The sequence below is a fragment of the Cyclospora cayetanensis genome, unplaced genomic scaffold, assembly GCF_002999335.1.
Source record: "Cyclospora cayetanensis isolate NF1_C8 unplaced genomic scaffold, CcayRef3 CcayRef3_contig_66, whole genome shotgun sequence".
Taxonomy (NCBI): domain Eukaryota; phylum Apicomplexa; class Conoidasida; order Eucoccidiorida; family Eimeriidae; genus Cyclospora; species Cyclospora cayetanensis.
The window spans coordinates 153,327-180,717 of record NW_020312657.1 but is presented as its reverse complement, the minus strand read 5'-3'; the positions used below and the strand labels follow the sequence as shown (position 1 = coordinate 180,717).

Genomic DNA, 27,391 nt, shown 5'->3' with positions numbered 1-27,391 from the left:
AAGCGGGGGCTGTAGGGGGGAAGGCCTCTCCTTCTTGCCAGTGCTTTTACGGCAGCTAGTTTGGAGGATTCGCCTGGAGGTTACGCGCATAGACATACACCTGCTCTTTCACAGGTTACTGCGTCATGGGCGTGAAAGGCCGATTTTTAATTGCCTCACGTTTAGAGCGGCACTTCTTTCCACGCAATCCGCTTCGCTCATATAGACCTCGTCAGTTGCGGCTCCGCCGTTTTATGTGGTCGTAACGCTTGTAGTGAACCACAGCCAACACAGTAATTGAAAGTAGATAGGAGGCGTGTGTCTCTTTCTGTCTTTCCTTCTCTGTTGTTCTGACGACCGATCAGGGAGAAAGTCTTGTGATTCTGGCTGCATTTTGAAACGGAACGCGTGTTTCGCAAAAGGCCTTCTCGTGGGCTTGGTGGGTAACCACCGCCGCTCCGACGGAGAGAGCGAATAAAAGAGAGCAATAGAGAAAAGGCGAAGCTTGCGCATGTACGAGGTTGCTATGCACCACTGCGTCCACTTCAGCTGTTCTTCCTTTCCTTCACTCCTTTGCCAGCGCGTCCTTGGCGGCAGCCTGACCTCCTTGGTTGTTCTTTTCTCCTGTGTGCTTCTCCGCTGCACTCACTCTATTCAGCTCTCGTTCTCTCTCTTTCTCTCTCTCTGTACGGCATTGTACTTGCACTGGGGTTTCTACTTCTTTCGGAGCAAAAAGGCTCTGAGCTTTGGGATTACGCAGCACTGATAAATAGAGTGAGAGACAGGAGACATGTCAAAGCACGTCTAAGCATGGGGGGGTGGAGGGATTCTCGTTTAGGAAAGGACTCAACTAGTGAGAGAGAACCCCAACGTGGTTTGTTTGCGACCTTTTCCTCTGTAAGATGGATGGGGGGAGGGAGAGAGTGTGTGTTCTTTGAGGGAAACGCAAAGAGGGCGAGAAATAAACCCAGAGTGTATGCCATGGCAGCCATTGGTGAGGGAGGAAGGGAGAAGTCATACAGCGGAACGAAAAGGCTGCAGCTAGGGGAGACGCAAACTTGCTGAAGATGTTGGCATCCTATGCTTGTTTGGGGGATAGGAAAAGAGGCCTGCCTTTTTGCAGCATATGTCTCTCTCCACACTTGCTCGGTATATATATATATATATATATATATATATATATATATATAATGGATGACTACTCACAAAAACCTGAGAAGGGCCCTTCCTCCTGCGGCTGGAGGGCGGATTTCGATCATGCATGCCGCACAAGCCACTCCATAAGGGCCTTAGACAGAGAGAGAGACAAACAGTAGGCGGCAGCGTAGGGGAGACGGATGACACTCTAGCGACGCGGAATCTTTCTTCAACAGACCCTCCTACATTAGGCCCCCTCCCCCGGAGAGTGTAGTGCTCCTCTATCTGTACGCCTCCAGTTGCTCCCCAAGAAGAGGAATTGATTTACAGCACCGTCCAGTCAGAGCAGATGCTGGCTACCAAATAACAGCACGAAGCGCAACATCAGCACCGGCAAAAGCAGCCACAAGACACAGCGCCTTCGCATCCCGCGCTCTTTTACTTTAAAGTAGTTCTGGAGAAAAGACAGATCCAAGCCTAATTAGCCCAAGGGGGCCCCCCCGCTATATATGTAGGGCCCCTGCCCCTTCCTTTCCACCTGGGGGGCTCTCTTATCTCAGCACAACGCCGCAGCACGCTGCACGTTCATTCGCTGCCGAGACACATTCCCAAGAACCCGAGGTGAAGAAGGAGGTGTGTGTGCCTCAACAAAGGGGCAGCAACGGGGGAAAGGGGGGAGAAAAGGGGGCCCTTCTTGAAGGGGCCAAGAGCCTAATGGGCAGCGTCCTCTAGCCACTTGTAAACACTCGCGTGGCGTGCGTCATGCATGCTTCTAGCCTTACTCTGCAGAATCCTAATGGTTGCCTCAGACTTCCCCCTCCCCATCGCCCTCTCCCGTAGATGTCTGTCCGTTTCACTTCGTGGCAGCGCCAATGCAGCGCTCTTAGAAAGCTAATGCAAGGGAGGTGCTGCTCTTGCTGGGCTCCGTTGCACAAGCCGGAAAGCAAGAGGAGAGGCTTTTTCCCCATTCATCGAGGCAGCACACGTCACTTGCATGGTACAGATTTCGCCAGGAGGGCTCTCTCTGTAGCGAACTTCTACAGGTAAGTCTACCGAGTGGAGCGAGTAAGATTGGCTGCAAAACAGACATGTCGTGCAACTGCCGTTGTCACACTTTCACCCTCCCCCCCTTTTCCCCCTATTCACTCCGCTGAAGGTGATTCTGCAGGAGGTGCAGCAGCAGCCACAGCAGCAGCCGCAGCTGCCACTGCCTCCCGTTGCTGCTGCGCAGCAAGGCGTGCCCTTTCAGTGGCAGCTTGAATTTCGCTTCTTTTCCTAATAAGCCAGTCGATAGCCTCCACTCGAGCTCTCTGAAGGCAGAAGCCGCACATAGACACACACACACACACACACACACACACACACACACACACACACACACACGCAGATGCAGATGCAGATGCAGAGGAGCGCTGCCGATCGAGGAGAGATGCATACAGAACAGAGAACAGAAACAAAACACCCCCATCTTGCTGCACACATCCACTATGTCTTTGGCTTTCACCATCAGGATTCCAAATGCCAGCTTGTAGCTCCTCAAAACGAATTGCCAGTACAAGGCCCTCACCGGAGAGTCACACACAGCGGCACCACACGTGTATATATATATATATATGTATATATATATATATACATATACATGAACATATTTACACACGCACATATGCATACACATGTACACGAACATATTTACACACACACATACACATATACATGAACATATTTACACACACATATGCATACACATATACACGAACATACTTACACACACACATACACACACATATGCATACACATGTACACGAACATATGTACACACACACATACAGACACACATACACATATACATGAACATATGTACACACACACATATGCATACACATGTACACGAACATATTTACACACACACATAAAGACACACATACACATATACATGTATCCACGTATATACATATACATACAAATACATATATATATATATATATAGATATACATATACGCACCTCGACGCCACCAAACTTGTTGCACTTGAATGTATGACTTCGTCTGGTTCCCTCCGCATCAACAAAGAATGCCAGCCACGCTTGCATGCGGCTATTCCACGAGACACCAGGAAAGCCACTCTCCGGGTTGTTGCTGCCGTTGCGTCGCATGCGCTTCAAAGGGCCCCCCGCCGATACTGAGGGGGCCCCACTCGACCCCACAGCTGCCCCTGCCGCTGCAGCTGCTGCAGCTGCTGCTGCTGCTGCTGCTGCAGCTACACCGTCGCTCCCTCCAGGACCAGAAGACGTTCCAGAAGCATCCGCTGCGCCGTCGAGATGAGTTGCTTTTCGAGGGCGACCACGACTGTTCAACAGCATGCACAAGAGCATTCAAGACACCGAAGCCTTAGAGTGAACATGCCGCGGAGAGAGCTCTGCACCCCCCTCGCTCTCTCCGACAAATGCGTGCCTCTACATAGCCGCAGTACGAGCGTCGACAGCTGCGAACCCCCTCTTCCGTTTGGCAAGCAGCACGACCCTCCTTGCGCGTGGCAGCCACAAACTAGAGCATCAGTAGCAGCGTCATTAGCACTAGCTCAGCCCACCTCGAACGCTTGACGTTTGCATGTACCCCATGGAGAGCTGAGGCACTGAAATCCTCGAGTGCAGATGCCCCTCCCCCCGCCTGGAGGAGATCCTTGCTTGTTGCTGCTGCTGCTTCTTGCTGCACCACAAGCTGCTGCTGCAGCAGCTGCTCCTGCAGCAGCTGCTGCTGCAGCAACTGCTCCTGCAGCAGCTGCTCCTGCAGCAACTGCTCCGCCTGCAACTCTGGCAACATGCCTAGAAAAAGGCCTCCCTGCTGCATGACGGCTGCGCCCTCTGCTGCTGCTGCTCCTGCTGCTGCTGCTGCTGCTGCAGCAACACTGCCATCCGCAGCCCCCGTAGCAGCGCCTCCTGCTCCTCCCGCTGCAGCCACCCATTGGCATAAAGCCGACTGCAGCAGTGCATCCGATCCAACGCTGCGAACGAACAAATCGGGAAGCCCCCAAGCGGCAGCTGCACCCGCACAAAAGGCAGACACACACATGCACACATGCATGCACACACACATGCATGCACATGCATATGCACATGCATGCACAGCCAAAGCAATATCCCCCACACATACTGCATCCTTTAAAGCCACTCTGCGTTCTCCTCATCACGAATAAGTTGCAAAAATGAATTCAAAACAGTCTGCCCGACCCGGCAGCACCAAAGAAGCATCACCAACGTTTCCCCTTCCCATCCCTTCCTATTACTACTACTACTAATAGCTTTCCCTCCCCTCCCCCACTACTACTACTACGACTAGCTTTCCTCCCCCTCCCCTCCCTACTACTACTACTGGCAGCAGCAGCAGGAAGCACCACGCAATCGCAGCCTCAAGTAATCAAAGCTACACTTCACCATACATTGCGGTGCCACTTGGCTCGCTGCACTGCCCTCGAGCGACTTGAGAAACACGCCAATCGCCTTAAGCCGATCATCTAATGCATCTTCCTGCTGCTCCTGTGCATCTTTCTGCTGCTGCACGGAATCTTCTTCCTGCTCCTCCATGGACGCCTGCGCCGCCGCAGCAGCACACGACAACTCCTCCGCTGTCAAACCCTCCAGCAGACGCTGCACTTGCTGCTGCTGATCCTCCCGCAAAATCGAGGAGGCTCTCTCGCTGCTCGCTGCTGCAGACTCTTTCTCTAGACCTCCTCCCGACACACCCCGTGACAAGCTGCCTTCGGATGAGCCCTGCTGCTGCTGCTGCTGCTGCTGCTGCTGCTTGTGCTCCGCTGCCGCCGCTGCCGCTGCCGCTGCTGCTGCTGCATCCGCCCCTCCTGCCGCGGATGCTGCTGGCAGTGCTGCCTCCGTCGAGGGCTCATCCAAAGCGGCTGCTGCTTCTGCAGCAGCACCACTACCGATACCACTCGGAGGAGGGGACCCCTCTCCGCCTCCTGCTGCGCTCTGCGAAGTCTGCTTTGCTGCCGCAGCCGCCGCAGCCGTCCTTAGAGACAGCACCCTTATGTGCTGCAGCACTGCTAAATGTTCATCGCTGCTGACGGCGGAAAAAGGGTCGAACGCAACGCTCGCCGCTGCCGCTGCTGCCGCCGCTGCTGCCGCGAGCGCTCCTTGAGAGGTCTGGGGAGTCGTCTGCTGCAGCCGCTTCAGCTGCGCTGCTGCATCAACTACTCCAAAAGGAGATCCAGCCTGCAAGGAGGGAGCTTGCAGCATCAAAGGGTAGCCAGAACCAATATGCCCTGCGCAGCATCCACCCCCACACACCAACAAATCGACTATGCGCCTCCCTGCCAACGTAGCTGCCCCTCATTCTTCTCCCTTTTTTCTCCCTCGCAATCAAAACGCCTGTCACAAAAGCAGGAAACCGCTCAAAGGCGGCTTCTCGAGCGCACATTTCAATAGCGATGTTAGATCTTCCGGCTGCTGCTTGGTGCTGAGATCCTCCTGTTGTTGCTGCTGCTCTTGCTGTTGCTGTTGCTGCTGTTGCTCTTGCTGTTGCTGCTCTTGCTCTTGCTCTTGCTGTTGCTGCTCTTGAAGCTGATCTCGCTGCCTCTCTGACGCCACCCCGTCGGCTCCTGACGCTGCAGCTAAAGGCAGCATACTGCCCTCAGTGCTGCCTCGTTGCTGCTGCCGTTGCTGCTGCTGCTGCACGCTGCCAGGCACACTCGCTGCTGCTGCTGCTGGCGCTGCTGCGTCTGTCTCTGCTGCTGCGCCTGAGGTGTCTCTTTTGACGGAGGCGAGGGCTGCCGCTGCCTGTTGTTGCTGCTCTTCCGCGAGCTGCAGCAGCAGCAGCTGCTGCTGCTGCTGCACTAGCAGCAACTGCTGCTGCTGCTGCTGGCAGGCAACCCTCGCCGAGCTCTCCTGATCCACAGGATCGTCTCGCCGCTGCGCCTGCGGCGCTGATTCTTCTGCTGCGCGATTTCTGCTTGCGGCTGCGTCCAGCGTAGATGCCTTCGCCTCTTGCTGCTGCTGCTGCTGCTGCTGCTGCTGCTGCTGCGGGAGGAGCGATAGGGCCCCTGCGGAAAGAAGCGAAGGATGTGTGCCACACAGCTGAACAGGCAATGGAATCGAAGCGAGGGCAGCAAATGAACAAACTCGTTCTGCTGCTCGCTGTTGTGTCTCTTGGATCGCTGAACTCCCCCCAAGAGAGGAAGCAGTTGCCTCAAAAGCACTTGCTTCCTGCATGAGTGCTGCGGAGGAAGCAGCGGCTGCTGCTGCTCCTGGAATTGCGCGGCAACGCCGTTCCTCGCTATCCACCCCTACAACAGTCCCCACAAAAGAGCTTTCCCCTCCATACCCCAGACAGTTGGAAAGCAGAAGTTGCTGCTGCTGCTGCAACTGCTGCTGTTGCTGCTGCAACTGCTGCTGCTGCTGCTGCTGCTGCTGTTGCAACTGCTGCTGTTGCTGTTGCTGCTGCGGGAATGCAGACGCAGCAGCTGCTGCATAATCTGTGCCCAGCGCGCATGCATCGCCTGTGCGAGGAGCCACCGTCGTTGCTGCTGCTGCTGCTGCTGCTGCTGCATCACCAGCAGCAGCACGCCCTGATACGCCATCAGGAGGAACGGCAGCAGCAACAGCTGCTGCTGTATTTGCTGGTGCAGTTGCATTGGCTAAAGGCGCAGAGGCTGGAGGTCGTGACGCTGCCGTGGCATGCAACTGCAGGTTTATTCGAGCGAGCGGATCCAAAGCAGCTCCTGCTGCTGCGGAGAAGAATTTTTCGTCGAGTGTTGCGACGGAAGAAGGCGTTTCCGCAAGAGCTTCGTCTGCACTGGCAGTTGTGAGGGCAGCAGCACTAATTACAGTCGGAAGCGCAGCAACGCTACTCCGACTGCTCTGCTGCTGCATCAGCTGCTGGTGCTGCTGCGCAAGATGCCCCCCTGCAGCGGCAGCTGCCTCGGCGACGTTTCTCTGCTGCTTCTCTTCGTACTGGTGACTCGACGGAGAGGCAGAGCCTTCGATGGCAGCGCCAGCTGCAGCAGCAGCAGCAGCTGCTGCTGCTGCTACCTGCTGCTGTACGTGCAGCTCGGTAGCTTCCGCTGCAGCAGCGGCAGCAGCTGCTGCTGCGGATTCAAGAGCTGCAGCAGCTGCTCGCTCCCTCGAAGGGGGCTGCAATTCGATCTGTTGAAGCATTTGACGTGCTGCTGTTGCTGCTGCTGTTGCTGCTGCTGCAGCAGGTACTCATGAGGCTATATCAGATCCCCCTACAGCAGCAGCAGCTCCTGCTGCTGCTTCCCTCCCCTCCGAAAAGCATACCTCGTCGGCTGCTGCACACGCCGCACCAAAGCCGCTGCAGCTGTGTGGATGGGCTGCGTCTTCTGCGCCTTCGAGGTGACAGCGATGGCTCCTAAATATATATATATGTGTACTTATATCTCGATCTCAGACACCTTCTTCTCCAAAAAGGCTGCTCAACAAACTCTCTCCAAGGGCAGGACGCACGCTTGTGTGAGTGTGTACGCATGCATGCATATATATGTATTTGTATGTGGATGGATGTACAACGTGAGATGCAGCGGTTGGTACCACCGCTGATGCCGCTACTATCACAGCCTCTAATGAAGGAAATCACGAGGCCACCAAGATCGGGAAGGATGGAGTCGGTTGTAAAGCGAAGAGGAGTATCCAACGTAAATATGCTGAGGAGACTGCGCAGGCTGAGTCTTTTATCGCTGCAGCAGCAGTGCGCGCAGGAGCGCTTTGCTGCTACTGCACGAAGCGTCCAGAGCTGCAAACAGCAGCAAAAGGCCTCGTTGGCGAGACGCCTCTTTGCAAGAACCGAATGCCTCCGTGTTGACGAACAAACAGCTGTTGGGTGCTGGTGCAGGGGTACCACAGCTGCGTCTGCAGCTAATCGCCGAGACGTTCTCAACGTCGCGGTCCCTCTCTACTCGAAATGAATAATCAAAAGAAAACAGAGCATGCCTTAGGAAGAGGACGCGGTAACAGCAGCAGCAGCCAGCATGCGGCATTTAGGCATGTGAAGAGTCTGCTGCACCGCTGCAGCGGATGGCGTATTGCCGCTGCAGCAGAGGGGGTGCAACTCTACGAGAGGCAGCAAGCGACACAAAAGCAAAAGAAAACTGTTGTAAGGGTTTACGATTTGGGGTTTTGCGTCAGCGGCACAAGAGGCGCGCATGCACTGTAGCAGCGCAAGACGCTGGCTCGCAATTTAGGGTGGGTAGGGGAGAGAGGGGCTTACGAAGGATGTTCTGCCTCGTCTCCGCATGGCGACATCATATTGTATACTTCAAAATTAAAATTCCAGCCCAATTAAGCCGCAAATCGCAAAATTCGCTCGCTCAATAGAGTACAAGATTGCCCCTAGTCTCTGACTCGGCACGCGTTGGTGCATGTCGGGCCCCCTTTGTGGAGCAATGCGATTCGCCGTAAGCTTTCAAATATGCCAAAGTGCATTTATAAAGGTTTAATTCTTTTGCCGCTTTGAGGCATTCTGGGATGCTCGCTCTTTCCCGCGGGCAGCGGGTGCGTCGCTCTACCGTTCCTAGCAGAGTAGGTGCTCTACTGCGCATCTATTTTTATGAGCATTTCAAAATCTCCATGTGCTGTGATGAGCATTTCAAAATCTCCATGTGCAGTGCGCTCACAGCAGCTCGCATGGTGTCACGCTGCGGGGGACCTCTAAATCCAAACCCTGCCTGAAATGCTACTTTCAGCGTGCTTCGCTTGTAGCTGGCTGAAGTACACTGCGGCCTCTTAACGCTCTACGCATTAGGCTCCCATGAAGACACTCGTGATTCCAAACTCAATACGTAGACATGGGGGATAACTGAATATTTTAGAACAGCCCCCCACCTTTTTGCTGCCCTCTACGACCCATCACAGCGTAACTCGGGCGGGTGCGCTACACTCAAAGGGTCCTGGTGCCCTCGTTTTACTGCCTTAGGAGTTTGTAGGAAGTCTACTCAAGAGTTCGTAGAGAATCTACTCAAGAGTTTGTAGGCTCGTACACCGCACATGCCGCAGAGTACTGCTAGCTCAGTACAAGGGAACGAAATGCTTTGTGGTTCGGGCGCTATCTATGGTAGCTGTAGAGTCTCAGAGTGGTTGTAGGGTGCAGCTAGGCACACCCTGGCTCTCTCTCCTTTCATGCCGGGAACTGCGGAGAAGGCAAGGAACCAGAGGGGAAATATCTTTTGCAAACCCTCAAACCATTTCTACTAGATTTTTGCGGAGTCTAGTGCTCAGTCCCTTCCACCTACGACCTTCGATAGTGTGCTGCTGCTGGTAGTGCCACTTGGTTCAATGCGGCTACCCTCCGCTCGTCCGATAGCCCTATATGCTGTGGGATTTTACATTTGCCCACAACGACTGTTGAATTTCGAATATTGTTGGGTTACTCAACGACTTAATTTCGCTGGCAGCATACTGGAGGCAACAGACTCTCTAATGATGGAAGCTCACAGTGGTACAACACCTGTTAGGGCGGCACAGGCCGATTTCAAAGCCGATGTAAATGCGGTACCTTCACAGGTGGTAGAATGAGCATGACTGGACGACCAATAGAATCTTGATAGTTGCGTCTACGCGGCATGTCCACCAGAAAAGCATGACGGTCGAAAGGAACGGCAAGGGCTTAACGAGTCCATCGGCTGTTTCGAGATGTACTTCGCTTTGTCTTCGCTAGATCAGCGATAACAGCCGCTTTTGTGACATGCTATGGAGGGGGAGGCTCTTCAATAGTGGCCATGCCCGTGCAAAGAAAGTCGGCTTCCTACAAGAATCCTTGCATTTCAGGTTGTGGCAAAGGCCCTGTGACTCATCAGTCTATGCCCAGATCAGCTCAACAACGAACATTTCAAGAATCCAGCAAGCTAAAGTAGGGGAATCTATCAACAAATCCGTATGTCGAGAAATATGAGAATTTGGCTCACAAAAGCCGAAATGTAGGCGAACAAGTGCTTTATCAGTGGTGTCTCAGGTCTACCGGAAGTGCCTCATCAGGTTTTGCAAAACGGGAAGCGACACTACCATCAGCCAGCCCACTAGCGAGGCTTTACAAATAAGGTACTACTAAAGACTATAAAAGCAGATGAGCGCAAGAGTGTGTTTTTGTGATAGAAAGAGGATGGGGAATAAGATTAAATGGATTTGGTGGCTGTGTCAATTGGCCCTAGAATACAGTTACAGGCTAGCAATGGAAGAAAATAAAAAAGCGCCCGCGTTTGTTAGCCGCCCTAGATAGCCTCTGAAGTGGCATGCCTGCTTCTATTCTGGGGACTCGGGCTGTATAATCCAGAACTGCACGAACCTAAAAAGCAAAACTTGTACAACGCGGTTGAAAGGAAAGAAAGCAGGCTACGTGGCGAGCAAAGAAGGCTCATCAGGACAAACAGAGGCTCCATACGCATGCTGCCGCGTAGTAAAGAGGGTTTCGAAGGAAAGATCCGCAGTTGAAGACACATCACGGTGTCGATTCTGCGCTGACACGTTGCGCTCACACGAGCTTACACTAATGATCAAGAAATTATAGCGCTACTTGATACTGGACATGAAGTGGGCTTGCCATTGGAGAAGAACAAAAAAGCTCGAATTGCTTGTGCATTCACAAGCGCAGTCCAAAGACATACGATTGGTGATTGGCGGCAGAACGCAGGGATTGGCAAGGCTACGGAACTTAAGTACCACTTAAATTTTGAGTTGAATTATATCAGCATGGCATGACCTTTTCATTGGACTTAAGCACCATTATGGACTTCTCTGCATGGAAGAGCCATTGGAAGACGCGAATACATCCAGAGCAGCGCGCTGTGGAGGATAGTGTACCGGGAAGCGCTGGGAAAAAATACCTATTGGTCTCTTCAACAACACCCACTTCATCTATAGTAAGCGAAGAAGAGTTTGTTTTGCAAAAGGATGGAGCGGAGTCTCCCATGTCAGGAGCTACGCAGCGCCGGATGAGAAGATGGCTCTGAGGACACAACCCGTCTTAATGGCTGTGCATCTGGTTCTTGCTTAGGAAATCCGGTTGAATTCACAGTGGAAGAATGGCAAGAATATACAGATATCAAGAAAGTGTTCGCGTACGTCACAGAAGAGGGCAAACTGCCAGCAGGATGGCCACCTGTTGGTAAACCGCGCACCGTAGCAAGCTATTCATCGGGCCCACAAATGCTATGTTCCGCGGTTTCAAAGCCTCCGTAGTGCGAGGAGGGGAATGATTGGCACGCATGTAATATCTTTAAAAAGGCGAAATGCAGGAATCGACCGGCTCCTTTGCACATAACCCAATGGTGGTGCCAGAGGACGGATAGTGGCACATATGCTAGGTCCTAGCACCTGGACAGCATAAATGTGGGGCAAACGTTCCCAATACGTCTAGCTCGAAAAGCAATGGACCGCTTTCATAAATTAACAATTAGGCAAAACGCTGCTTTGCACACACTTTCTCACAAATCCCAGTTCACTTTGGTGTCAGGCACAAAACGGCGTTTCACACTCGCAGTCGCGAGCTCGAGTATACCGACATGCCGTTTGACCTTGCTAATACTCTATTTAAACTAAGACAGCAGGCTGACTGGGATTGGGATGATGACGGTATCAGGCAGGGGTGGATGGCTGTCTACATGGATGACATCAAACTTTAGCTGGAATGTTGAAAAGCAGCAGCAGCGCCTACCGCATCCAATTCAGCTATTTGCGAGCGAAGTAGTGGTACAGGGTGGTATGCACGCGTTCTGAACGTGCTAACTGGAACCCTTGTTTCGGCTGCAGGAATTGATTTAGATCCGGCAAAAACTAAAGCTATCAGGGCGTGATCTTTACATATACGCACTTGCAAAATCTGCTGCAAAGTACCATGACCTCGCATCGTAATATCGTAGTCTCATCCATGAATTTGCTTGGATTGCTACTTTTTTTCCTGATATACTTCAAGAAATGCAGTATGTGACCTTAACAGCGGAGGCTGATGCAGCGCCAGGGACACATAGCCCCGGCCTTCAACTCCTCCGGCATTGGTACTGCTCAATCGTAAAGCTCATGAATTACCATCAACCAATGCTAGTGATGCTGCGATGGTTTTAGAGCTCTGCCAGCGATCTGCATGCTTTTCACGGCACCAATTGTTACTTTTCACTCTCATCGCTTCACCAAACATATACGGCTGTTATACTACTGTCCCGACCGAACATGAGTGTTTGATGCACCTCACAAACAGTATTCAAAACTTTGGCAATGCTAGAGCTGTTCGCTGGTTTCGGCGTCTCGTGCACAATGACTATACAATTAAGCATACGAAGGGCACTCACTTGCGTTGGCCAACACGCACCCGAGACCCCCCACCGATTGACCATTGTGCAATGCAGCCACTCCTGTCTGTGATAATCCACGGTTTCTGGCGAAGCTGCATGAGTCTTGAGCATTTGACACCATGATTTTGCTACCATTGCCAAAAATTTACATGGCAAAAGGGTAAAGCAGCACGGCCTTGGTCGCTTGTAAATTGTAATTTGCTCTGCAGCCCCTCTTTGTGCGTTTCATACGATCATGGTTTTGTGGGCCATTCTAGTATTGGCCCTCTACTGCGAAAGCTTCCATGATCCGTCTGGTGGCTTGATATGCCTCTCGCAACAGAGACCGTGCACTGTCATGTCCAGATCGTCAGTAGCTCAAGCCGCTCAGTTCACATATGCCCGGTCCTTTGCAAAACCTTTCAGTTCCTGTTAGAATTTAGACTCATCTGGATTAAGATTTTGATGCCTCACTGGCGAGGGTCACAGGGCGGGATACCATCTACTTGCCTGTCGATAGACTCAGCGAATATGCCCATGTCATCCTTTGCTCCAGCTTTATCAACGCTCAGACGTCGTTCAATTATTTAACGCATGTTTGGAAGCTTCAATTGTCCCCCAGGATGCGGTTTCGCCAAACGTAACAATCGGTGGAGTACCACCGTAGGAGACAATGTGGAAAACAAAGCTGCCCTTGAGCAATTTTCACGTATAATCATATATTTTAGTAGAGTTAATAAGGAATGAATCATCTGGTTCTATTTTTGCATGTCTTGTATATTGCAAAGCAGCGTTAGCTCAATACGATAAGACGAATGTTGTGTGCATGTGCGCTACGCGATACGCGACTTGTGCAAGCGAATGGTGGGAATGCTAAGATAATGCAGCAACACGCACCTTAGCTCTCCCTCTTCAATCATGTCGGAGATCCGAGACGCGTGGGGAAGGAAAGAAGGAATCTCTCTATCAAAGAACACTCCATAGCTTACCCTTTATTTTCCAGTAAATTAGGGTGAAGTGCCTCATTATAAAGACCTTAGACAGAGTCTTACAATATAGATATGTTTTCTCAATTTCCTAGAGAAGCGCCATGATGCACCAGGAAAAGAAGGGCATAGAGTGCCCTTGATGAGGGGAAGCAGGGTAAAAGACCGCGAGACAAAGAGGGCGGCAGAGGCGCTAAGGGCTCAGGTAAACGTACATACACACTAACCTTGCGGTAGCCGTAAGATTTGCGCGTCGTAGTGTTTGTAGGCGAAATCATTGCCGCACTGGCGTCTGCTCCTTCCCCTCCTGGTGATTCACTTTGCCCGGGAGACAATGATTCGCTGTTTGTTGTGATCTGTGCCTTCGGCTGCATAAAGCCTCTTTTGTGTTTGCTTGTGCCTGTTTCTGCCGTCCTTCACACTGCCCCTGGTCGCGTAAGCCTCTGCCTGTCTATCCTCCGTTTTCCCTGCTGCACAAGCCTTGACCCGCTCCTCCTGTGAAATATGTCTTGCTTCTTCAGCGATTTCTCCGTTTTTGTAGCTGTACATTCCTGAGCTGCCTTCACGTAAAACGTTTGCTACTGTCTGCCTTTCTTGCGGCCTTCCACTGCAAAAGCGCTGGGCGCGTTCCAGGCCCGGCACTCTTCAGCAAGCTGGTGCGCGCTGCTACCGGGGTGTCCGCGGGAAAGCCCATGTTGTATAGGCTAGCAGCAAACGTGTAAAAGGTTCCAGGCTGTCGTCGCTCGCAAGGAATGCTTTCTTTCCTTCCAGTCATAACCCGGCAGCCTGCGGCCACTGGCATAGACCGGCCGCGCGGGGCGTGCATGGGACCGCGCACTCCTGGCGTTCGGATTATGTATTTATTCGCTCCAAGCCGCACACTGCAGCTTCGTAAGAAGATACACAGAGTTCATTGTTGCTGTGTGGAGCTGATTGGCCTTATTTTAAAGAATTTGCACACATTAACAACCAACCCCATCAGCCAAGTTTTCACGAATTTTCAATTGAGTAAAAGTGGTGCATGCAGTAGGAGGTGCTAAAACTATAGCCTTGGCCTTATGTAGCGTCTGATCCCCGGTTGTCCCTTTGCGACACATCTTCGTGGGGAAGCAGCAAAAGAAAGCAGCTACCGCCGGCTCAGAGGCATGGATATAGGAGCAACACAAAAGGGTAGTATACAGGCTAGTAGCTCACTTACAGAGAAAGAAAATTGAACGGACACACTTAGAAGGAACTTGCTGCGCAAGGATCGAGTGCGAGAGCCCGCCAAACACACATGCATACACATAGACCCATACGCACACTTGATCTTCCGACTTTCATGGTGTGTGCACATGGGTTGGAGTACGCAAGCGAGTGATGCGACTTTCCATGGTTGCCTTTTTTTCGGCATGTGTCCAGTGCCCACTGCGATTTTGTATCGAAGCACAAGGCGCTCCCTTTCCCGCGCTCGCTTATCAAGCAGGCTACTGCCGTTTCACGTTGTCTCCTTAGAGGCAGGGAGATGCCGTTGCATATTTCATGCAGTAATTTTTGTAAGCAGGCCAACATCGAGATGAGAGCGGGGTGGTGGTAGGCGTAGACAGCGAGGCACACACAGGGCGAAACGTAGCACATGGATAAAGAGCTGGCGACACAGGAAGGCAACGAGGCAATGGAACAGCTGCATTAATGCCGAAAGATGCTAGGGGGGGTCACAACAATGGAGGGAAGGCAGGAGAGATACGAAGGAACAGCAATGGAATGCATGTGTTCCTACATCCAAGTGCAAAACGTCTAGATTCGGATGTGCTTGTATGTCTAGGCCAATGCCTTCGGCTTCCTAGCTTTGGGAGTCCCAACTCTTAGAGCATAATGATGAACTAGGCAGACTGTCTTTAACAAGGTACATCTAGGGGAAAAACAAAGGTGGCGAAGTGTGTGAGTACGGGCACTATAGAAAACTCCTCAGCCAAGACCTTGTGGGGTCGACTGAATGCTCCTACGGGGTCTCTTTAATTGGTGGCAGATGCGTGTTCGCATGAGGGAACCTGTTTGTTTTCGATCGAAAAAGCAACTGGCAAACTGAAATGCTGCTTAAAGGTCGAAAATATGACAAGCAGGGCAAGTACAAAGCGGAACCCCTGACACCCCTAAGGGGTTATTGTTCTTACGGGGGCTGCTACGATATCAGATGGCTTTCTGTAGCCCATCATGGCAAAGCCTTATTCGACATCTTTTGCCCACTATTGTGCTGCAGAACAGGCAGAAGTGGAGACGATTTGTCTGGCTGATTTTTCATGAAACTGTTTTTACTGGAATTACTCTTTGGTGGCGATCCTTGCATATCCGCCACACATGCATTTCTTCTCATGATTTCCTTACTATGGATCTCACGGGCGTACTTCCCATGAATCATAGTACCTTCGAGACGATTGCCATTACTACGCATTAATCTAATGACCGGTCTCGGGGGAGCAATGACTGCGTGGGCCCCTGAGCTCTCACTTTTCTCGTGTGTCGAATCTCCGAGTTCGCCTTCCCCTCTCTCACTCTCGCCCTCTTTCTTACTCATATACTCGCTCCCATTTCGCACCCTTGCCTCAAGGGTGAATACTTCATTTTAACACTGGATCTGCTAGACTCGATGGCCGCCCCTCCTGCGTTAGTTTGCGTAGGGATACGCGCAGGCAGGCCTCCCATTAACCTCTTTAGGAATATACCCTGACACGCAGGTGCAGCTTATCGCATCATCCTCGACCTTACAAAACCCAGGGCGGCAGTCAGTGGCTGTGCAGGGGCCTGCCTTGCCAGATGCATGGGGTGCTGCTGCTGTGGTGGTAGATGTGGCTGTGGATCCACGCTTGACACATTTACCATTTTCCTTGATGTATCCGTGGTCACACTCGCAGCCAGAGCCCTTCTTAGTGTTTTTGCAAGACGAGTTTTGCGGGCATTCAGCTGCTTTATGTTCGCAAGTGCAGCGGCCGTAGGAGTACTCAGCGTTGTAAGATTGACAAAACGATTCATCGGAGGTACAAATTTTTCCAACTTTCCCCATGTAGGATACTGTGTCACTGCAACACATGTCGTGAGGACAATACATGCCACCGGGATACTGCTGCTGGGGGGCCCTGTTTGCACAGGCCCATTCAGCACCTTCGTTCGAAACAAAGCAAACGTATATGAGTTCTTCATGTTCCTCATCGTCCCAGTCATTGTCACCCAAGTCGTCATCATCTCTGCTGTCATTCCTGTGGGCATTGTGTTGGTCGCGCAGGAAAGCAAGCACGGATCGTTCCTCTGCTGTAGCTTCTTCTACTAGTGCATCTGTGTCTTCTTCGACTTCTTGCTGCATATCGGCGTCTTCGACTTGTCCTAAGAAGATGGTGGCGTATTCGTTGCTTGCATCGGGAGACAGAAAGGCTCCGCTTCTGGCCTTCGAGAAGGACACCTGATTCGTAGGCTCAGCGACTAGAAAAAGGCCAACGCTACAAACGGCCAAAACGTAAAGCGCCATCTCCTGAGAACGCAGGGATGTGGGAGCTTCTTCAAGGCAGGAATTGCGAGAACGGGTGCGTACCAAGACCGGAGAGAAGGCTGCAATCTGGAGAATGGCCCTAGCGGTAGAAATAGCCTGCCTATTGGAGGCAACGTAGGTCTGTGATCTTAGGGCATGAGGAGCAATCTCTTCTAGCACATACAGGATCTCGTTGGGAAGGCGTGATTTCTGCACAATGGCGGCAATGAGAATTGGCCTTGCGCGGCTTTGCCACTAAAGGCGATTGCGGCCGAAACCCTTCATCAAAAAGCGTCAGTCAAGCCAAATAGTTCCGGGTACAGCAAAAGAGTGGAGGGAAAGCTGCCAAGAGGAGCACATCATTCAAGGGCCCCTACCCCCGCTCCTTCTAACGGCCCGGAGACACGGGCTAGCGTCGGTTCTATGGTGTCACTGGTTCGGCGGATATCAGGACGAAGTGCACTCACGCGCCCGTCCATGAGGAAAGCCCCCCCGAAAACCTTTCCTAGCTCAAGAAACCTACCTAAATAAACCAATATTAATTTCATTTCCTATGTGTGAAGGTTCTTAGTCGCAGTTTTTTCTGTGCTCACCTCTCCAGTTCGATGCAGGTGGCCCGATCCTCGCTCGTCCGTTCGGGAAGTGATGGGCCGATGTTACAGAATTTTGTCTCCTTTCCCGTTGAATAAGTTTTAAAATGACTGTACTTTTGCATGATTCTACTCAGATACGTTTTTCGACGTTCTCGTGTACATCTGTTTCTGCACGCATGTTTTTCGTTTTGACCGCATCTTTTGATGCAGTTATGCTTCCGGACCGCGATGAGCTTTACAAATAGGAGTGCTTGAGCTCGCAAAATACATCTGCCTTGCAGATTTCGGTTGATTGCTATGCAAGCCGTAATGTGCTGCATTTTATTTGCGGTGAGGAGACAAGATCTGCACATAACTTGGCCAGTCAATACGTTCGGGGAGTCATTATCGTTTCATCCTGGGTGCAGACGCACTGCCCAAAGGTTGTGTTCCCTACACTTGGCGTAGTTCTGAGCTTCTAACAACAAAGGGCCGCCCACCCTTCAAGCAAGCATCGCAGAGGTTTCCTTTTTCCCCAGGTCTGAGGCAGGGAGATGCTGCAAGATATGGGCACGTGCTCGAACATGTAAGCGCGTATCGTTCGGTGCTTGTAACACTCCATGAAAGGCATCCGTACAGAAAAATTCTCAATAGAAGCTTAAACAAACGCTACCAAGGTTTCTTTAAAATAAATCATTCCTCCCTTTTCTGCCCTCGGCCCTCGAGACTCCAACAAGAGCGGAGAAGGGCTGCTGGGGTGTTTGTTGCTGCACCTCTGAGCACGTCAATTCACCACATGTGGCTGCAGATACTTCCTAGCGCGCACGCATACAATATTGAGTCTGTGTGCATGAAGCTAGCAGTACTTTGCCGTGCAAAAGGTGAACCTAGAGGAAACCAGTCGTTCAATTACTTTACTGGAAAATGTTACCCAAATACATAGGGTAGAAAATAACACCCATGCACAGCTGAGCCCACCGCAGGCCTTACTGCAGCCTGCCGCAAGCAAGGCAGTCCGCTGGACGCGGCCTATTTCCTTGCGTTCGCCACTAATCGCAGGCGCGGTAGAAAGTGCCAAAAAATAGGAACTCTGTACCTGAGCGTCAGACTTGGTTTTCAGAATTTGTTGGGGTCGTAGTGATGCAGTATCACCAAGCGCCATTGAAAATTGGGGAAGTGAAGCAATGGAAAGGTGCAGCCATTTTCACCTGTCTCGTGTAACCAGCGCAGAGCATTCCGAGCGATGTGGCTCCTCAAAATAACACATTATCCGTAGAGGCTCTTTTATTGAAAGCCTGCACAAGCTGAGAAAGCCTTGCCTCGTCTGATTGGCGTTTTCCTCTACGAATGTGGCAAGTTGACCCTGCGAACACCAAACCCGGCTGCGCACCCCTTTGCATTTTCCTCCATACCAGACAGATTTAGTTTGGCATTATTAATAGGTGGACCAGGCGTTTTGTCTCTACATACATCTTGTTTATTGGAAAATACCGCTAGCTCGATACGTACAGCCATGTATGTATGTGTGTGTGTGCGCGCACACTAGGTCCTACGTATAAATCGTGTGACTGCTCGGAGTGTTAAAAGGGTGCAGCTACGCGCAGCCCAGCTGCCCCTCTCCCTGCATGCCGGAAACTCGTAGGAGCGCAGGCAGGGGAAGAAGGCAGCTCTTTTGGTAAACTGGCAATGAATTTCTAGAAAATTTGCATCGAATTTGGAACTAGGCGTCTTCCCACAGATATCGTAGATGAAGCGACACCGAGCGGCGTTCTCTTAGATGCGGAATGCACCAGACTACAGAGCAGACCTAGGCGGAAAATTCCAACCTTATGACGAGGGAGGCCAGCAAAAGGCACCTCGATACTACTGCCCAAAACGATTGCCATCCAGAGGAGGCTTCACTACGAGAACTAGGGGAAAGCAAAAGGCTGGCACACAGGCGAGCAAGCGTGCACAACCAGCTACGAGGGATGAAAAGGTTCATAAGGGGATACATGGCATACAAGGAAAGCGACAGATCGAAGGCAGGCACCGCTTGAGCATTCAGAGGCGCAGCAGCACGCCCCTTATCATGAAGTTTCGGCCCCCTCCCTGCAGTGGTGCTTTGTTTTGTGCCTGCTGGCAGAGGCCATTTGTCACTCCGAAGGAACGAATCATTAATGTGCCTATCCCTACCCCTTCCCCGTCCGCCCCTCCTGCACCTATTGTTGCAAGCCTCGCACATTTCCGAGTGCGAGAGCCGCAGGTTGCAAAGTTTCGCCACAGCGCCCTCTCAAGACTCCGCTACGAGCCTCTGTCTCGTTCTGCTAAGGAACACGGCGGCAAATCGTGAGGCGACCTGATTCTTTTCGTTAAAAGCGAACTGAATATCTCGCACAGGCGGAGGCCCTATGCAATGCAGTTTTCCTCCGCCACATTCCTACTCTGTTCCAAAGTATCTACATGCAGAAAACGCACATCAGACGCATTTGCAGAGAGCCTGCCACACTGCCCACCTCCATCTTTCCACCTCCCCTGCATCCTCTGCCTGAACGGTGCTAGCCCTCCTGCAGTCGCCCCTCCTATTTCCCAGTGTCACTCCTGCCACGCCTTAATCCAGAGACAAGTTCGCCACTTCCTAGTTACTGCTCGCGTGTTGCCAAGGGTTGCTGCTGCGTCTCTGTCCCCCTCCTCCCCCCCGTGGCTGCCTATCCGCAGTTAGGTGTGCAGCGAGCCGGCGTCAAAGTGTAACAGCAAGCACAACAGACCCCCCCATGTAGCGCAGCTGCGTGCGCGCACGCCTGTAGGGAGGCACTTGTCTTACCGATCTCCAAAGTCCCCTATTCCCGGCACCAAGAAGTTCTTATCGTTCAAACCCGCCTCGATGCTGAGAACAAAACGCCAGACCGCCACCCCCCGCATCAATCAACTAAGCCATATATATATATATATATACATATACATATATATATATATATAGGGAAGGTGGCCATATGGCAGCAAACACTATTCAGCTTCCAGGTTCCCGTCGCAGGCATAAACACTGTCTCGGAAGGAGGCCGCAAGTGACCCCAAGAGAGGTCCTTGAATTCATCTTTCCCTCGTAAAAAAACTCAATACCAAAGATCTCTACATAGGCACCACGGCCCCTTGGCACAAAGACACGCAAAAAAAACCCCTTGAGAGAGGCAACGTATTTCCTTTTAGACGGCCTCAGCGCCTTTGGAACCCGCAGCACATACCCCACAGCACCATCAGCCCGAAGCCACACGTTACAAACATAGATCCTTTTATGAATAAACCAAAAGCCGTGACTGCACTGAAACGCCAATCCCCCCTTGATAGAATCAACTCCCTCTAGGCCCTAGCTCCCGGCCTTTTGCTGCCTCTGTCTGCCGCAAAATCGCCGCTCCTCAATCCACACAAATCCCAACCCCGTAGACATCCGTCTGGGAACACACACAGTCGAAAGGAGGGAAACGGCAATCCGGAGGAGGGCCGTATCTTACGATCCGCAGATGATTCGGATGCCTGGGAATTCCTTAAGAACGCGATCGATGCCCGGAGGCGCTGCCATCAAAGTCGCGAAAACAATGTTCTCCTCAGTCACGCCGTGGCTCTTAAGGACTGAGACCGCGCGTGCAACGCTTCCCCCCGTTGCGCACATGGGATCCATCAGCAGCACGCTACGGGAGGCGACATCCTTGGGGAGCTTGACATAGTACAGCTGCAGACGCAACAAGGAAGCGGCATGCCTCAGAATATCGGGAAGGGGAGGCCTCTTCGAGTTGGACGCACATACCCCACACGCATGCGTGCAGCTAAAAAGCAACACATGCCCGTACGCAGGCGAGCGATTTCCCAGGAAAAACCTTTTAAAACGGATGCACACAGATGCTTGATAATATACGACGCGAGAAATCAAAGCCTCAAGAGACATCTCGGAGGCGTGGCAGTTACGCCAAAAGCGACTATCCCCAGGTGTCATACACTCAGGAAAGGGCGGCCTGAGACGCTAGAAAGAAGTGCGCATGCACACTGACAACGGGTTCAGCCGTTTCTTCATCTCTCTGAATAAGGATTTTCCCAATCGTGCATCCCCTGCAGACGGCTCGAAGGGCCGACTCCATAGACTCGCCAGCCCTCACGATCGACACCCCACACAAACCGCTTCCAAAGGCGAGGCCTTCGTATTGAGCACCAAGGGGTGTTGTGACAACTCGCGGAGCAAAGGGCAGCACTGCGCAGCACCAGAAAACGCTCGAGAAGAAGCAAAAAAGGGGTCAAAGGCGCTAGAGAGACACCCCGCACAAACCGCTTCCAAACGATACCCGATATACAAAACAGGATGCACAAAAAAGACGTCAAAAGTAGGGTGTCTACGCTTTCTTTCCCAACGGTGCGTAGGTAGCACTGACCGTTCAGAGCCTCTTCTATGAGCAGACGAATAGCGCGGTCCGCGTAGAAAACTGGTAGCAAGACATCACAAGAACATGCACAGCAAATGCAAGAATGCGCAAAGCAGGAGCAGAAGAAGAAGAGGGGGGCGGAAGCATGCCGTGCCATGATAAGAACCTTTTTTTCAACAAAACTAACACACGGGAAATATTTGCTTGCGAGAGTCAGATGCGCTTCCTAAAGGCAAACGCTTTTGACGGTTAGAAAAAAGCTCGGCGTCCTAAAGCTGTGGAGCCTAAAGGCGGAGGGCGAGAGAGGAGTGTGTGAAGAACGGAAAATACACGAACACAATGATAACAAGAGGCCCTACTGAATTCCTCCTTTCGTGTTTCCTTGTCTGCGGGCAGCAACATCAAACGCAAGAAGCGCCAAATAGAGAGGCGAGGTGTAGGCGGAGGCAGAGCAAAGCATACATTCACACACACACATACACATACACACACATACACATACAAACTCCTGCCTGAGGGGACCGTTTGGAAAAACAAGAAGATTCCTACGGCTCCCTAGAAACGCCCGCAAGGCAAAGGAGGGGTGGGTGTACTGCATGCAGCAGCGGATACAGCAGAGTGGAGCTATCTGCGGTGCAGCGCACTGCAAGCTTGAAACCCCATCGAGGAGGCCCCTACATGCCTGTATTGCGGCATGTGTATTCTAATGTACCCAGCCTCTGATTTGTGAGTTTTCTTTCTCACTTCTTATGATGGTCATGATTGCACGGAGCTGCGTCGTCTGTCTGATGAGCATCATCCTTGGATGCCTGTGCAACACTCCGCAAGTCAGGGGGAATGCATGCAGATACCACACGACTTCTCACGACAATCACCATAGGGAGGGCTGCGTGCGGTGTAAGCAGAATACCGTGCAGCGAATGTGCTGGCTATGTGTATGTGCATGTGCATGTGCATGTGTGCGTGTGTGCGTGTTTTGGGGGTGTAGGGGGGAAGAATCGCCATGAGCCTCTGGTGTATTTCAAAGGTTTTTACGTCGAGAGGCGTGCGTTGCTGCATGCCACGATGCTGCCCCCGCGTGTGGACGCCTTGGGTTACGTTTAGAGGCGATGGCCAGCGGCTGTCTTTGTTCGGTGCCAGGGGGAAGTGGGAAATGCTGGAGCTATGAAGGGAAGAACAGGGGAGGGTTTACTTTGAAAGGACTTCCGTGATCAAACTTTGTTCTTCCTCCGAAGGGCAGAAGGTAGAGGTTTCTGGCGACTTCTTCGCCATGATCTGATCGCTCATTTTTATGATCGTCGCCTTTCAAGTGCAGATTCTGTGATGGCAACGACGCGGACCGCAGAAGTTGCTGGGGTGTCTGCTAGACAATGCCCGACGCGTTACAACGAGAGGCGCGAAACGGAACTGAGCTACGAGAAAACAGTGGCGGAGTATGGCTGCCTAAATTCTTGGGGGCAGGCAAAAAACATGCAGCCGAAGGGAGTTCAAATAGCCTTGATGCAGAACTGAGGCCTCATGTGGGGCCAGAGAGATAGAGGTGTTCGTACACCCGAGCGCGGGAGAGGTGAACGCCCTTTAATCCACACGTAGAGGTGCAGAATCTTGAAGCGAACTCGCGAAATTTGGAAATGCAGAACGTGATTCTCAAGTACACGCTGTTTCGTCTCCAGAGGCTCTCGCGAAGGCGACGATCAGACTTTCCGCAGCCACGCGCAGCAGCCAGCAATGCGCAAGTCCTGTCGACGGTTCCGCCCTTGTTTTAATTCATGATCTCTAGTTTTTTGGCCTCCCTTTATGGTGCGACAAGCTTCGCCACGCCTCGCTGCCGGTTACACCCCAATGTTCTTCGTTCAAGTGAGTAATGCCATGCCGCTCCTTGAAGAGGTTGCCATGATGAGCTGCCTCCTCGCATCGTGCTTTTGCTGTCCGGTCATCGGGCCGTGTCTTCCCGCCTAATCATTTCTGAATAAAGTTCATCTTCCGTTCCGCCTTCTTCACGCCAAGGCTCTCTGTGGCCACATACAGGATGCACATTTGGCTTCGCTTCTAAGCGTTCGGCGGCTAAGAACGGCACTCCCTGCCACCAATCTAATAGCGTTAATCGCGCCTACGCGCCAGCGGGACTACCAGAGCATTTCTGCTTTTGTTTCTACGTGCTCCTCTTTCTTCGTTCTAGCCGCTCGTGGATTCCACCGCCCGACCTCCAGCTCAAGGCCAAGGAAAGCATCGTGACTGTCGATTATGTATTAGATGAGCAGCAGCACTGACGGGAATTTCTCACAGCGCCATCTGCTGCTCTCTTCTCGTATAGTCACCAAAAACCTTACTTTTGTGCCTACTTGCCATTCAAATCCTTCCGCTCCCCCGTGGCCGGCAGCCACCCCCTCGCAACATGGCTCTGTTCTGTCCAACCTGTCACAATATGTTGTTGCTGCGGCGGGATGAACAAATGGAATTTTACTGCCAGACTTGCCCCTACGTATTCGCCATAAAGCAGAAAGTGGCGCGCAAGATCCTTCTTACACCCAAGAAAGTTGATGAGCCACTCTCGGATAGTTTGCAAGACACAGGCGCTAAAATTCCCGGTAGGCTCCAAGATGCTTTTGCAATCTTTGCCTCGCCGCCCTCTCTACCTGCTTCAACCATGACACGAAACGCTCCGTGCGTTGGCAGCTGTGTTTCAGCGAACACGTATTCGTGCAGTTTCACGCTATTTTTGCATGCAGTCGTTGCCTGGCTTCCCGCTGTTTTGTCTGTGCCTCCCATCGTTCGCCCTCTTCCTTGTTGTTGCTGTGCGTCCTGGACTTGCAACCGCTCAGCTGTCTGCCCGAGCTGTTCTCACACCGAGGCTTTCTTCTATCAGATTCAAATTCGCTCATCAGATGAGCCTATGACGTCCTTCTTTACCTGCACTGAATGTAGGTTCAGATGGCGGGAGAATTAAGACCGCAGCAGCAAACCCTAGAGCACAAACAACAGCCAAAGAGTTTGCTCGTGGGGCAATCCCACAACACTTCAGCGGACGCGCCAGCGACCATCGCACGCCCAAATGCGTAGGCAACAACTTTCTAAGAGGGTTTTTCTTACGATGAGCCCGAAGGCTCTCATGTCTGTCTATAGAAAAAACTTGGGCTCTTTATTATTATTAAAATCTTACGGCCGCAGAGGGGTCTGCTGGCGTCTTTTGCTGTGTGTGAGTGACCTCACATCATGATTTCATCGAATCTTTTCAACGATGTTCCCACACAGCTTTTTTCTGCTTCCCTGTATCTAATAGCGAGAAATGGCTCGGATGCCAGCTGCCTGGATGGCTAGCCAACACTGCCGGAAGGCGGGTTGCATTCTAAGGGCGTACGGGCTTAGCTTTCTGGTGCTGTGCTGAAGTTGCGACAGCAATGCAAGGGCAGAAGTTCTGGCGTTTGGCGCGTGCGCCTTTATAAGTGCATCGGATGCTATTGATGGTGTTTTTCCTGGTGCTAGTTGCGAATTATCGCAACAAAAGAAGCACCAGCGAACTCAAACTGTCCATGGAGCTCAAGGCTTGACCCGTCACCTGTTTGCCTGCCAGCCCGCTGAGGTGTACATACACCCCCAAGACGCCGGAGAGGCAAACTAGGGTGATGATGGGGAACGTCAGATTGTCGTCTAGTCCATTGATGGGGAGCATCTCCGCAAATGCCGCAACACACCCTATGCCTAAAGCGAGAAGCACCAGAAGATACCACGAATGCAGCTCTCCTCTAAGCAAACGGCTGCCTGGAAAAGACATATCCGCCGCTGCTGGACCGTCAGCTGCGTGAAACTCGGCCGATCCAACGAAGGAAGGCCACGGGTTGGAGAGCCCACTGCTTTCTAAAACGGTAGCCAGGAAGGGGTTTGCAAATCTCTCCGTTGTTGCCTCCCCCGTTCCAGCTGTAGGCACACTTTGGCTCGCAGACGGTTGAGCCAGCCAGGCGAGGAAGACCATTAGCAGCACGAAAGCCAGGGCGCAGACAAGCGTGCAGCCGATGAATCCGAATGCACACGCCTTCCTCGTCCGCTGCCTGCTGCTGCTGTTCTCACTGCTGCTGCTGCTTGTGCAGCTGCAGCCAATGACTGCACTACTGAAAGACTGCTGCTGGGGCGTCTCCCTGGCCAGGCCCTCCTTCCCGCCTGCTTCGCCAGCGTCTCTGCCTCCACTTGCCGCGCTGGCAGCAGACGAATGTGCCCAGCGTCTGCACTGCGCGCGGCAGAGTCCAGCTGCAGGATCTCCCACTGCAGAAAGGAGAGCGCACACGGCTGCCATGCTGCGTGGCGCGAAGAGCAGCAGCAGCAGGCAGCTCCAGAGGAAGGGGAGAGCAGCAGGTTTGCAGGCTGGATGCTTCTCCTCAGGCCGCAGCAGCGATGATACCAGCTGTACGTATAGGTCGTTGCATGCGGGTGAACGTGCCTTAAGGAAGCAGATAGCGTGCATGCAGCCCGTCGCTGAGGAACATACACACACAGAAGCATCCCCGTCAGCCAGCCCACGACGCACACCCCGCTCTGCCTGGGGAGAATGGGCTGTCGTAAGTCGGCACAATTCTTAGATCGGCAGACAGGCAGCACTAGAAGCAGCAGCCATGTCGCAGGGAGAAAAAAAGTGATATCACTATTTTTTTCTGAACAGCGTTGCTGCCGCCCCAAACCTTCCACAGATGCGCATTCTAAGGGCGGGGTCATGACAGTACCTATCAAAAGACACGTAAGTGCCAAATTGAATGGGAGAAAGAGGAAGATGAAGAGCACCACAGTCCCCGAGAAAGTGTGCTGCATGCGTCTGAACCATTCATAGGCCGGTGCCGATGGCCTTTCTCCGCTGGTTGATCCTCCTTCCGGATTTTCTTCATGAGCTTTCTCCGGCAATGCAGTTGCAGCGCCCCCTCCTATCAGTGGAGCAGCAGAGACAAACGCAGAACCTGCAGCAGCAGCAGAGGCTGCTGCTGCTGCAGGTTCTGCACGGTTCTCATCGCGTCTGCCGTTGATGCTTTCGGTCACTTTCTTGCGAGCTACACGAAGCATGACGGCGAGAAAGATGGGCAGGATCAGCTTCTTAGCCGTGGAGGAGTTCCCAAAGGCTCTCAACGCCTCGAAGAAGGCCAAAAGCGCTTCTTTCAGCTGTCCGCCTCTCAACGCATGCAACACGTCAGCTGTAGCATCCTGAACCGCACTCCCCCCGACGCCGCTGCCTCCTGAGGGGGCACGACCGTACAGTGCAGACACAGCCGCAAGCACCAGCACCGCAATCACCACGAACTGACGTCTCTGAGCCCTCCTACGAGCTCTCAAGGCCCTGAGTGTGAGGTAGCTTTGTCGAGCTGTCCTATGAGATCCCCCTGCCACGTGAGCCGCGGATGCGCTGCTGCCGGAGCCGTGTGCGGGGGTGCCCAAATGGTGGAAAGGGGCAATTTCGTAATCCGAGTCACTGTCGCTGCTCATTGGCACGCGTCGAGGGCACAGCGAGAGAGGCTTTTGCAACGGAGAAGGGAAGGCACACGAAGTCTGGCTCGAGAGGCGGGGTGCAA

General features: G+C 52.4%; 5 protein-coding genes across 5 annotated transcripts; 1 reads left to right on the top strand and 4 right to left on the bottom strand.

The window, feature by feature from the left end:
* Positions 1-544: 544 nt before the first annotated feature.
* LOC113146832 (ecdysone-induced protein 74EF-like) lies at positions 545-7,280 on the bottom strand. Its single transcript, XM_026335352.1, has 8 exons — positions 7,078-7,280; positions 6,677-6,942; positions 6,246-6,409; positions 6,108-6,128; positions 5,516-5,675; positions 4,541-4,834; positions 3,711-4,154; positions 545-741 (listed from the first exon to the last, which is right to left on the bottom strand). The coding sequence occupies exons 1-8, from the start codon at positions 7,278-7,280 to the stop codon at positions 545-547; spliced, it is 1,749 nt and encodes a 582-aa protein (XP_026191137.1).
* Positions 7,281-16,030: 8,750 nt separating this feature from the next.
* LOC34621977 lies at positions 16,031-16,885 on the bottom strand. The gene has a single exon (XM_026335351.1). It carries the CDS (start codon positions 16,883-16,885, stop codon positions 16,031-16,033), a length of 855 nt encoding a protein of 284 aa, XP_026191136.1.
* Positions 16,886-19,876: 2,991 nt separating this feature from the next.
* Positions 19,877-23,132, bottom strand: LOC34621975 (uracil phosphoribosyltransferase). The gene is made up of 7 exons (XM_026335350.1): positions 23,038-23,132; positions 22,590-22,654; positions 21,855-21,905; positions 21,480-21,676; positions 20,946-21,163; positions 20,261-20,323; positions 19,877-19,895 (listed from the first exon to the last, which is right to left on the bottom strand). The coding sequence occupies exons 1-7, from the start codon at positions 23,130-23,132 to the stop codon at positions 19,877-19,879; spliced, it is 708 nt and encodes a 235-aa protein (XP_026191135.1).
* A 1,108-nt stretch (positions 23,133-24,240) lies between these two features.
* On the top strand, positions 24,241-24,792 carry LOC113146826 (DNA-directed RNA polymerase III subunit RPC10-like). Its single transcript, XM_026335329.1, has 2 exons — positions 24,241-24,433; positions 24,668-24,792. The coding sequence occupies exons 1-2, from the start codon at positions 24,241-24,243 to the stop codon at positions 24,790-24,792; spliced, it is 318 nt and encodes a 105-aa protein (XP_026191114.1).
* A 285-nt stretch (positions 24,793-25,077) lies between these two features.
* On the bottom strand, positions 25,078-27,305 carry LOC34621973. Its single transcript, XM_026335349.1, has 5 exons — positions 26,808-27,305; positions 26,626-26,723; positions 25,984-26,131; positions 25,365-25,875; positions 25,078-25,169 (listed from the first exon to the last, which is right to left on the bottom strand). Exons 1-5 carry the CDS (start codon positions 27,303-27,305, stop codon positions 25,078-25,080), a joined length of 1,347 nt encoding a protein of 448 aa, XP_026191134.1.
* Between the last annotated feature and the right edge of the window lie 86 nt (positions 27,306-27,391).

What these genes read in the sequence shown, in the direction of transcription:
- LOC113146832 (XM_026335352.1), bottom strand. Translation starts at nt 7,280, where the DNA reads ATGCTTCAACAGATCGAATTGCAGCCCCCTTCGAGGGAGCGAGCAGCT. An exon ending in CGAGAAGCCGCCTTTGAGCG is followed by an intron (nt 4,835 to 5,515) that starts GTTTCCTGCTTT and finishes GAGGAGGTCTAG; the next exon opens with AGAAAGAGTCTGCAGCAGCG. An exon ending in ACCGCAATGTATGGTGAAGT is followed by an intron (nt 4,155 to 4,540) that starts GTAGCTTTGATT and finishes GTGCGGGTGCAG; the next exon opens with CTGCCGCTTGGGGGCTTCCC.
- LOC34621977 (XM_026335351.1), bottom strand. Translation starts at nt 16,885, where the DNA reads ATGGCGCTTTACGTTTTGGCCGTTTGTAGCGTTGGCCTTTTTCTAGTC.
- LOC34621975 (XM_026335350.1), bottom strand. Translation starts at nt 23,132, where the DNA reads ATGAGCGATCAGATCATGGCGAAGAAGTCGCCAGAAACCTCTACCTTC. An exon ending in ATCACGGAAGTCCTTTCAAA is followed by an intron (nt 22,655 to 23,037) that starts GTAAACCCTCCC and finishes AGTGTTGCACAG; the next exon opens with GCATCCAAGGATGATGCTCA. An exon ending in ATCCGAATCATCTGCGGATC is followed by an intron (nt 20,324 to 20,945) that starts GTAAGATACGGC and finishes TTTTGTTCTCAG; the next exon opens with CATCGAGGCGGGTTTGAACG.
- LOC113146826 (XM_026335329.1), top strand. Translation starts at nt 24,241, where the DNA reads ATGGCTCTGTTCTGTCCAACCTGTCACAATATGTTGTTGCTGCGGCGG. An exon ending in CACAGGCGCTAAAATTCCCG is followed by an intron (nt 24,434 to 24,667) that starts GTAGGCTCCAAG and finishes GCAACCGCTCAG; the next exon opens with CTGTCTGCCCGAGCTGTTCT.
- LOC34621973 (XM_026335349.1), bottom strand. Translation starts at nt 27,305, where the DNA reads ATGAGCAGCGACAGTGACTCGGATTACGAAATTGCCCCTTTCCACCAT. An exon ending in GTGCAGAACCTGCAGCAGCA is followed by an intron (nt 26,724 to 26,807) that starts GCAGCCTCTGCT and finishes GCATTGCCGGAG; the next exon opens with AAAGCTCATGAAGAAAATCC. An exon ending in CAGGCGGGAAGGAGGGCCTG is followed by an intron (nt 25,876 to 25,983) that starts GCCAGGGAGACG and finishes CGGACGAGGAAG; the next exon opens with GCGTGTGCATTCGGATTCAT.